The sequence below is a fragment of the Notolepis coatsorum genome (genome assembly GCF_963971535.1).
Source record: "Notolepis coatsorum genome assembly, chromosome: 3".
NCBI lineage: Eukaryota > Metazoa > Chordata > Actinopteri > Aulopiformes > Paralepididae > Notolepis > Notolepis coatsorum.
In genome coordinates this window covers 163,048,948-163,060,587 of record NC_140167.1, presented here as the reverse complement: position 1 = coordinate 163,060,587, position 11,640 = coordinate 163,048,948, and the positions used below count along the sequence as shown (strand labels likewise).

The window sequence follows — 11,640 nt, the reverse complement described above, 5'->3', positions numbered from 1 at the left end:
AGAGCAGGCTGAGAGATTGAGAGGCCTTCTTGTCAAATCGAATAACGTCCCCCCAGATAGGGTTGACAGATAGGGGTTGACAGATAGGCGCGCCTCCTGCACACATGGCAGGTTTGTGTGCATTTTGCTCAGGTCACAGCGGAGCAATGAATAATTTCTGCCGTTTCCTCCTAGGATCAGGCAGACGGAGGAGGGTAACAGATGAGAGAGAGCTGCGATTACCTCTCCAGTTTGGGTGAGACACGCACACACACACACACGCGCACGCATATGCACACACACACACACACACACACACCACACACACACACACACACACACACACCAGAGATCTGGTTATGTCTGTCTGCATACTCTGCAGCGGGCATGCTGTACCTGTGCTGCTGGCTGGAGGCCAGGCCGAGTTAACTGATGGCTGGCTGTAGCTGTTAGAGCAATAGGCAGAACATAATACTAGCGTTTCCACAGGATTGACTGCTGACAGGAAACCTCGCTCTGAGCTTCAGCCGCAGCCAACTTCTCCCCCCGCTGACGAACAAGAACACGATAATGACCCGCGGCAGTTGTTATTAAGCTGTCCCACTTGTCCCGGGCCGGACGAATGGCCACCGGTTGATTGAGTGAGCGTCCCCCGAGGATCCAAGCGACACAGGGGTCCCCCCACACCGGGCCCTGTGGGTTCCCCATCCCCAGCGCCATGATGTAGACTGCGATAAGCCCGCCTTCCTCTCTCTCTGGGGGGCCCCGACTCGGGGGCTGACCGGCAGGCAGGCAGGAAATGAGGCGCGGCGTCTGGGATAGGAGGAGGGGTTAATCACATCCAGCCTCAACACAGACACGCGCCATTAGCAGCTCCCTCTACACAGGCCCTGCCCGGCCCTGGATCGGAGGGGTCTTTCATCTGCCGGGGATGCTTCTCATCAGCAGGCTCGCCGGGGAAGAGGAGGCGACAAGTCCCTATATCGGCCCCTGCGCTCGGCCCGGGCGAGAGCCAGCCGGCCCCTCCTGTCAAAGAGCTGTGGCCGCCCTCCAGTGGAGCCCCTCCTGTCAGAGAGCCGTGGCCGCCCTCCAGCGGAGCCCCTCCTGTCAGAGAGCCGTGGCCGCCCTCCAGTGGAGCCCCTCCTGTCAGAGAGCCGTGGCCGCCCTCCAGCGGAGCCCCTCCTGTCAGAGAGCCGTGGCCGCCCTCCAGTGGAGCCCCTCCTGTCAGAGAGCCGTGGCCGCCCTCCAGCGGAGCCCCGACGGTGTTCCTCCTCTGGGCCCGTGGCCATCCAGGAGAGTCTGATGTTCCTCCTCCTGGCCCGTGGCCATCCAGGAGAGTCTGATGATCCTCCTCTGGCCCGTGGCCATCCAGGAGAGTCTGATGATCCTCCTCCTGGCCCGTGGCCATCCAGGAGAGTCTGATGATCCTCCTCCTGGCCCGTGGCCATCCAGGAGAGTCTGATGATCCTCCTCCTGGCCCGTGGCCATCCAGGAGAGTCTGATGATCCTCCTCTGGGACCGTTGCCATCCAGGACAGAGTCTGGTTACCGACGGGAGTGGAGAGGGCAGCAGGTTCCACAGGGCGCACGCTGCACAGCTGTAAACGGCTAATTTGGCTCACTCTCCTCCCGCCTGCCGGCTCCACCGTCGTCTCGGGATGGAAACGTGAAGCCCTGAAAGGTGTAAATAGTGTGTGATACACTGTCTTTTAGTGCTGAATAAATAAAGGGTCCAGGAGGAGAACTGGATCCCTGGAACACAGCGTGGAGCTAACAGTGACCTGCACCCTCCCAACGCAACAAAACAAAAACATCTTCCACGGTTAACCTTGGTCAACTCGGTCTCTAAGGATTCAATCTTGCATTGTTTTATTGAGATAAAAGACGGGCGATGTGCTTTTGTCACACATTTTGTAACATCTGACATCTATATATATTTACGTGAAGGTGTGGCCAGTGGAGGTGGGCTGCAGAGGCTTTGTAGCCAGTTCCACCACAAGGCTCCTGGAAGGAAGTAGGATCAGAGGACAGGCCAACGAAAGGCAATCAAAGAACTTGCCACTGCAGCAGAACGGAGCAGTCACTGGTTGTGGCTGAAACGTAGAGACGCATCATGGGCTGCTAAATGAACACGTGGTGCCACTGTGCGACACACACCCAGGCCTGATCAGCCTGTGGTGGGCAACCTCGGCAGAGGGTGTATTGTGATAAATGGCCGAAACACCCAATGAGGTCGGGGAACACAACTGAAGATGTGTCGTACTGGTGATCATCACGTGATCATTGCCAAATTCCACCCCACTCCAACCTCATTCAATTGTTGTGCTGAATATTTAGGGATCTTTAACAACTAGTCCTATTAAGAATCCTGATGTCTGGTGTCAAAACCAGTGACCGCTGCGAAAGGGCAGCTGACAACCTGGGAAAGACCTGGTGACGGCCTGAAGAGACAGCTGACAGGAGGGAACAGACCCCAACGGGGCTGGCACGGGTTAGCTCCCCGTGTTGGCAGGAGCCATTCACTACACAGTGATTTGGATCCACCCAACTATTGCTACGAAAAGTTTTAAACGAAAAACACCCCTTGAGTCTGCGAGAGCGGGGGCGGAAGATGACTCACCGGCGGACCACACGGTAACAGACCCTGGAACGGAAACGACAACGAATCAAATGATCAGCACAGTAGTTGACGGAGTAACCGCACTGGCAGGACACAAGCTACAAAGCTGCATCTGTGGCTGGAAAAAGATAACATCAGAGAGGGGTCTCAAGATCCACCAGGGCAGGAAAAAGTGCCTGAGAGAGCTTAGCGAGGGGCCTCGCATTGACCACTACTTCCTCAGAGGTAGGCCAAATCAGTCGAGTGAAGCCCAGCGGCAGGATATTCACCACAGTCCACAGGGTATCAGAACCCCAGACGAAGCTCAATCAGGCACAGATCCACCAACGGACATGAGTCCAGAGCCCATCCAGCCACAGACAGCAGTAGAGAGGAAGATGAACGGACGAAAGCCTCAAATCTTGTGGCCTAAATCCTGCCAGAAAAAGGAGTGGGAAACCACCGACACAGACCTTATCCATATTCTAGAAGGTCTGAAAGGGTGCGTGGAAAGAAAGCTAGACAAGATTGGAGAAATCATTTACAGCTATGGAGCAGAGAGATTTGGGGTGAAAAGTCAGAACCTTAGGACACAGAAGGAACCATCAGCTCATCTCAAGTCCAGGAGACAACAAGAGATTGAAAGACTTGTGAAAGAAAGAAGGTGCCTGAGAAAGCAGTGGAAGAAGGCCACAGAAGTGGAAAGGAAAGGACTTGAGGCTCTACAGGGGGACATCAAGCAGCGTCTTGCAACACTGCGTCGAGCAGAATGCTTGAGAAAGCAACACAAGAAGAAAGAGCGAATGAGGACCACCTTCTACAGAGATCCCTACAAGTTTGTCAAAGATCTCTTTGTCAAGGAGAAAACTGGGACCCTCAAAGTACCCATAAGGGAACTAGAGGATCACCTGAGGAAGACCTACTCTGACAATCAGAGGCATGTGCCAGCCAGCATTCCGGATGACATGCCACCAATACAACCACCTGAGCACCAGCTGGAAACAAGGCCCCCCAAATGGAGCGAAGTTGAGAGCACAGTAAAGCGGGCAAGAACAGCCTCAGCCCCTGGGCCCAACGGCGTTCCATATAGGCTCTATAAGAACACTCCGGGTGTCTTGAAGTACCTCTGGAAGCTAATGAAAGTGGCATGGGAAAAAGGAATTATACCAAAGGCATGGCGAAGGGCAGGAGGGATCCTGATTCCCAAAGAGAAGAACTCCTCAACCATCGACCAGTTCCGCCAGATCAGTCTTCTGAATGTGGAAGGAAAGATATTCTTCAGTGTTGTGGCCCAGAGGCTCTCAGTATTCTTGCAGAAGAACAACTTTGTCGACACCTCAGTGCAGAAGGCAGGGATAAGTGGTTTCTCAGGATGCCTGGAACACACAAGTGTCATCTGGCACCAGCTGCAGACGGCCAAGAAGGAGAAGAAAGACCTGCATGTGGTTTTCTTAGATCTTGCCAATGCCTTCGGATCAGTGCCTCATGAGATTTTGTGGACAGCGTTCAACTTCTTCCAAGTCCCAGAGGGCATCACAAGGCTGGTCAAAGCCTACTTCCAAGACCTCCAGTTTTGTGTTACAGCACAGGCCAGTACAACTGCCTGGCAGCACCTCGAGATAGGCATAATGGCGGGCTGCACCATCTCTCCACTGGCGTTTACCATGGCAATGGAGCTCATTATTCGAGCATCCCGATGGGTGGTTGGAGGGGAACGGTTGAAGAGCGGGCTGCGTCTTCCTCCAATCAGGGCGTACATGGATGACATGACGACAATAACAACAACAAAGGCATGCACCAAACGCCTGCTGGATAAACTCCAGGAAAACATCAAATGGGCACGAATGGAGATTAAACCAAGCAAATCCCGCAGTATCTCCATTGTCAAAGGCAAGCTCGCCAATGAGAGGTTCCACGTTAACAACGAGCCAATACCAACTGTTCTGGAAAAGCCTATCAAAAGCCTTGGCCGCTGGTATAGCGCAGAACTCAAAGACTCGAAGCAGGTGGAACAACTCAGGCAGGATACAATCATTGGCCTCAAGCAGATCAACAACACTGCTCTCCCTGGGAAGCTGAAGCTGTGGTGCTTTCAGTTTGGACTGCTGCCCCGTCTCATGTGGCCAATTGCCATCTATGAGGTCACTCTATCCCATGCCAATCGGCTGGAGAGACTGGTGAATGCACATGTGAGGAAGTGGCTTGGACTGCCGAGAGGCCTTAGCAGCATAGGCCTGTATGGCAACGGAGCCCTCTCCCTACCAATCTCAAGCCTGGTGGAGGAGTACAAATGTGCCAAATCAAGGCTGGAAATGACTCTCACAGAATCCCGGGATCCATTCGTCAGAGGTGCTGCTCCAACCCTAGCAACGGGGAGGAAATGGAAGCCATCTGCAGCAGTTGCAGTGGCAAAGACCGCCCTCAGACACCGGGATATAGTGGGGCATGTCCAACATGGCAGAGGGGGCCTTGGATTGGAAGCAACTACACCCACATGGCAAAAGGCTACTCCAACCGAACGGCGGCACATGGTGGTGGAGGAAGTGCGCCACCAGGAGGAAGCAGCCAGGTGTGCCAAGGCAGTCTCTCAAGCCCAGCAAGGCCGGTGGATGAAGTGGGAGGGCGTGGAGAAGAGGAAAATCACGTGGAACGAACTGTGGAGCATGGAGTCTAATAGGCTAAGCTTCATCATCAGAGCCACATATGATGTCCTGCCCTCACCAACCAACCTACATCTCTGGTATGGAGAGGACCCAGCCTGTCTCCAGTGTGCAGCCCCAGCAACCCTCAAACACATCTTAGTGGGTTGCAAGACCAGTCTAACTCAAGGAAGATACACCTGGCGCCATAACCAGGTACTGAAGTGCTTGGCTGCCGAACTTGAGAACAAGAGAGTAACCACCAACGCCATGCCTCTAAATGCCCAAACTACCTTCCCACGGAAAACAACCTTCATCCGGGAAGGGGAGAAACGGCGGACCAAGCCGTCACCTCTGAACTCAGGCCCACTGAACGCAGCCCGGGATTGGGAAATGCGGGTAGACCTCAGCCAGAGGCTTACCTTCCCATCTGAAATTGCAGCGACCAACCTGCGCCCAGACCTGGTCCTCTGGTCCAAATCTTGCCGGCGTGTCTTCATCGTTGAGCTGACGGTCCCATGGGAGGAAGCCATCGATGAGGCATTTGAACGGAAGAGGCTGCGATATGCCAACTTAGCAGCTGAAGCAGAGGGGCGGGGCTGGAACGTGAAGGTGTGGCCAGTGGAGGTGGGCTGCAGAGGCTTTGTAGCCAGTTCCACCACAAGGCTCCTGAAGGAAGTAGGGATCAGAGGACAGGCCCAACGAAAGGCAATCAAAGAACTTGCCACTGCAGCAGAACGGAGCAGTCACTGGTTGTGGCTGAAACGTAGAGACGCATCATGGGCTGCTAAATGAACACGTGGTGCCACTGTGCGACACACACCCAGGCCTGATCAGCCTGTGGTGGGCCAACCTCGGCAGAGGGTGTATTGTGATAAATGGCCGAAACACCCAATGAGGTCGGGGAACACAACTGAAGATGTGTCGTACTGGTGATCATCACGTGATCATTGCCAAATTCCACCCCACTCCAACCTCATTCAATTGTTGTGCTGAATATTTAGGGATCTTTAACAACTAGTCCTATTAAGAATCCTATATTTATATTTCAGATTCAGATTATTTTATTGTCACAGCTTTCTTAAATGTACATACATTCAGAAAAACGTGAGATGCTTGTTTTTCCCGGCTCCTCAACCGTAGTAGATTTGTAAACATGGTACACAACGTATATTCTATCTATACAAACTATAACTATAAGCTATAAATATACATTTAAACTACAATTATAAACTAGATAGGCTATAACTAAACTATAAACTAAACTATAAAAATAAACAATGCACAACATATATTCTATTGATACAGAACTATGCTATGCTAACTGTATAAATAGCTATAGACTATAAACTAAAATTCTGTTTGCCCAGTGGAAGTAGTAGTATCCATATCTGTCTGAATATACCTGGATACAATCCTTCTATATACCTACTATACCTACCCATTTAACTCTGTATGATAGCATGTACAATAATGCTCCATATACTGTGTATATATATATATATATATATATATATATATATATATATATATATATATATATATATATATATATATATATTTATTCTTACTATATATATATATATATATATATATATATATCATCCACATCTGTATGTACATACCTGCATATAATCCTTTTTACATATCTGTAGATACTATATCTATATCTGTACATATCCCTTACTTACTCTTACTAGTTACATTACTCTTTATACCTGTATCACTGTACATATTTGTACTACAACTCTGATTATCACTATTACTCAGTAGTACTAATTTATATATTTTATACTCAGTTTAATCACCTGTACATTGTATATTACTATTGCACTTTACTGCTACATTTGCACTCTGGTTGGATGCCAAACTTCTTTTTGTTGTACTGTACCTGTACATTTTAATCTAATCTAATACCTCACAAAGTCACCAATTGAAAGAATGCATTCGCACAAAGACGTGAAACACTACGTCAGACGTCGTTGAAGAAGGCTGCAGTGTGTCGGTTGTACATGTATTGTGTACGCAGTATGAACTTTGACCTCCCCGCCCCCCAGGTGGCAGCGAGAGACTCGCATCAGGACCGTGACGGGGCGTCTGCAGGGAGAGGTGGCCTACTACGCCCCCTGTGGGAAGAAGCTGCGCCAGTATCCTGACGTCATGAAGGTAGGCGTGTAGCGTTTGGGCTTATTTACATTATTTAAGTTCATTCAATAGAATAGAATAGAATAGAATAGAAGTACTTTATTGATCCCGAGGGAAATTCAGCACTACAGATCGCCCACAATAATGTCAAACATTTTAAATAAGAAATAGTCAAGGTTATACATTCTAAAATATACAGTAATATACAGTAACATGTACAGTACAATAGTTTGTACTGTTACTCTGAGCTCAGTGAGGCATTATATAGTCTGATGGCTGTTTGAATGAAGGATCATTGACAATGACGTTGAGAAATACAAAACAAAATGCATACAAAGAAAGAAAACAATATAGAAAGTCAATCAATTAAACATTTTCAATAGTTAAAAACAACTGCAGACTGTGGTGAAGTGGTTTGCTTATTTAAACTGACCAATAGATAACAATGAATTGAGTTTTAAAGTGCATTGCAAAACAGTCCATGTTTCTGGGGCACAGAAGCTGAAAGCAGATTTTCCTAATTCAGTGCAAACTCTAGGAACCTTAAGTGTAAGACAATCACCAGAGCAGAGTGTGATAAGGTCCAGAACTCCAATGCAGCAATAAGGTGAAGGAGATCACCAATAATGGCCTTATACAGAAACCAATGCCAATTTAAGTCACGTCTCTCTGCCAGAGAGGACCACCCAACCTTATAGGATACAATGATGGAACCATAACTGTCACCAGTGATAAATCTAAGAACACAATCATATACAAGTCAGCAGGAAGGGTACAACTCTGGCAGTTAAGGGTCAGTAAGATTGCTTGTCAAACGGTGTTGAACTTTAAGTGCTACAGTCTTGAGTGCATAGTAGTATAGACATATTCGCATAGTAGGTAGTAATTTAGGCATAATAGATTCCTTAGTAGCAAAGTGCATACTAGTAAAAGACAGTACAAAGGGTAGTATCTTTTTATTTGTTTTAGTTTTTTTGAGTGGAAGAATTTGCAGCATGTCTATAAACTATGTCTCCATAATCCAAAACAGACAGAAAGTGGTATTTTCTTTTGTTAAAATAAGTGGTCTACACGTTAAAATAATAACTATACATTGCACTATACATTCCAACAGCCATCACTGTTATATTGTCTGGTCAGTAACATGGATATCCATTTTCTGCTACCCCGTTCCCACTTTATCCAATCAGGAGAGAGAACTTGCACTGTAAAATGTGTCTGACAAAAATAAGAAATAAAAACTTGTTTTAGCATTATGTGCTTGAAATAAGTAAAAGTATCTGCCAGTGCAGTAAGAAAATCTGGCTTGGTAAGAATCCATGAAATAAGTCAAAATATCTAGGGTTCTCTCTCCTGATTGGATAAAGTTGGACGGGATACCAGGAAATGTGTTGTGTTTACTGCAGAGCGGAGGGACTGGGAGACTCATGTTACTGACCAGACACTCTGTATCAGTGATGGATGTTTACTGCAGAGTGGAGGGACTGGGAGACCCATGTTACTGACCAGACACTCTATATCAGTGATGGATGTTTACTGCAGAGCGGAGAGGGACTGGGAGACCCATGTTACTGACCAGACACTCTATATCAGTGATGGCTGTTTACTGCAGAGTGGAGGGACTGGGAGACCCATGTTACTGACCAGACACTCTATATCAGTGATGGCTGTTTACTGCAGAGCGGAGGGACTGGGAGACCCATGTTACTGACCACCAGACTATATCAGTGATGGATGTTTACTGCAGAGCGGAGGGACTGGGAGACCCATGTTACTGACCAGACACTCTATATCAATGATGACTGTTTACTGCAGAGCGGAGGGACTGGGAGACCCATGTTACTGACCAGTGATGGCTGTCGGAATGTAGAGATATTTAACACTTATCTTAACACTTTGAGCGCCACGCCTGGTTTTCCGTTTTACCGCTTGAATGCCACCATCGGCGCCAATGTTAACGTTAATATCGCCTAATCTATGTTTTAAATTATGGCTATGTGTCTAATCTGCCCATCGCATTATCAAAGACTATTTTCCAGTCAGTGCTGTGAAGGCAGATTGTTTTTTTATCACGTCGTTTCCGTTTCAGAGCAGTTAGAAAAGCCCCCGTTTTGATATAAAAAAACAGCTCATTCTGGAGCATTCTATGAAAATCGTCTTTTAATGGAATATTCCACAACGTTGATATTCGTCGGCCTTTTTATGAATCGTTTTCAAATAAACGCTAGATGATCAATATTATACGTGCACGCAAGCACATTACGGCCGCGCACTGATAATCGCTCCGTTGATTTCCTCACTGACTTGAAACCGAAAGAAGACATTTCACAAAACAGCTTATAACTTCATCAAACTTACTCTGATTATCCTACCACTGATAACATAGAGTCCTTACCTGACATCAGATGGTATCCAACTGGTATATTCCAATTCCTGATCACCATTCATTTTCATTGAGTCCATTCCAAAATCACTTATGTCATCTGGGAGACGACAGGGGGCGCTTTTTTCCACAGTGATCGCCGGCGCCCCTCGGCTATACTCGGGTAGGCTCGGGTGATGCAATAATTTTTCAGATCGCAAAAAAAAAAAATCCGAGAAATCTCGTGAGTGGCATTCTACGTCACTATTAAAAACCAGAGAAATCTCGTGAGTGGCACTCAAAGTGTTAACAAAAACGTACTTACTTACTAAACCTTTAAAGGGAACATATTATGTTACGACATATTACGACTTCCTTGAATGTGTGGAAGATGTTTGTTAAGTTTGGCAGTCTGAAATGTTAATTAGGCACTGGGGGGAAATTACATAGGTACTCTGTGCCATAAAGAATTGGTCTAAATGTAATTTTAATTGTTTAATTTCCCAGAACCCCCTTCTTCTCTTGTATCGAACGCCCCGCTTTAAGATTAATTATTTCCTCCCCTGCCTGGCTGCCCCACAACCAACAGCAAGAGAATGAATTAAAGAAACGCTTTTTCAAACTAGGCACTACATTAAGTAGGCAGTGTTCCTGGCTCCAAAAAACAGCTAATTGATTAATTGATTAATCAAAGCTAATTCATTGCTTGTGTCCCCCTGTGACATCAGACTGCAATCATTTCCGAACAGCTTGTTAATCTGAAGACTTTAAACCATGGAAAAAACGACAAGGAGTATCTGTCATTTCTCACCAGTGCCTAATTAACATTTCAGACTGCCAATACAAACACAATGTCCCCTTAAAGTTGATATTAATGATCGTAATATATCGCATAACTGCAACAGGTATTTGACACCAGAATTAACCGGTTTGCTGTAAATATTGTGTGAAAATACAGCATCTGTTTTGTCTTAATAATAATATAATATATTGTATATTGTATTGTATATTGTGGGTATATATCATGTATATGCCCATTGTTTCCTCTGCAGTATTTATCCAGGAATGGAATAACGGATATCTCACGGGACAACTTCAGCTTCAGTACGAAGATTAAAGTTGGTTACTTCTATGAAGCCAGAGAGGGACCCCAGGTGAGCGCTTCTTTCATCTTGTTTCCTGATGAGTAGGGACATCCATAGCCTCTATTACTGAGTGTATATCTCCTGATGAGTAGGGACATCCATAGCCTCTATTACTGAGTGTATATCTCCTGATGAGTAGGGACATCCATAGCCTCTATTACTGAGTGTATATCTCCTGATGAGTAGGGACATCCATAGCCTCTATTACTGAGTGTCTATCTCCTGATGAGTAGGGTCATCCATAGCCTCTATTACTGAGTGTTTATCTCCTGATGAGTAGGGTCATCCATAGCCTCTATTACTGAGTGTTTATCTCCTGATGAGTAGGGTCATCCATAGCCTCTATTACTGAGTGTCTATCTCCTGATGAGTAGGGTCATCCATAGCCTCTATTACTGAGTGTCTATCTCCTGATGAGTAGGGTCATCCATAGCCTCTATTACTGAGTGTTTATCTCCTGATGAGTAGGGTCATCCATAGCCTCTATTACTGAGTGTTTATCTCCTGATGAGTAGGGTCATCCATAGCCTCTATTACTGAGTGTCTATCTCCTGATGAGTAGGGTCATCCATAGCCTCTATTACTGAGTGTCTATCTCCTGATGAGTAGGGACATCCATAGCCTCTATTACTGAGTGTTTATCTCCTGATGAGTAGGGTCATCCATAGCCTCTATTACTGAGTGTCTATCTCCTGATGAGTAGGGTCATCCATAGCCTCTATTACTGAGTGTTTATCTCCTGATGAGTAGGGTCATCCATAGCCTCTATTAC

At 46.8% G+C, this 11,640-nt stretch overlaps 1 protein-coding gene across 4 annotated transcripts in view; it reads left to right on the top strand.

The window, feature by feature from the left end:
* Positions 1-11,640, top strand: part of LOC311224417 (bromodomain adjacent to zinc finger domain protein 2B-like) — a 283,540-nt gene that overhangs the window by 203,893 nt on the left and 68,007 nt on the right. For all 4 annotated transcript variants that reach the window (XM_084309389.1, XM_084309390.1, XM_084309391.1 and 1 more), the window contains exons 11-13: positions 175-235; positions 7,274-7,382; positions 10,776-10,877. In XM_084309389.1, the coding sequence (XP_084165515.1) occupies positions 175-235; positions 7,274-7,382; positions 10,776-10,877 (272 nt within the window). The remainder of the gene's footprint in view (positions 1-174; positions 236-7,273; positions 7,383-10,775; positions 10,878-11,640) is intronic.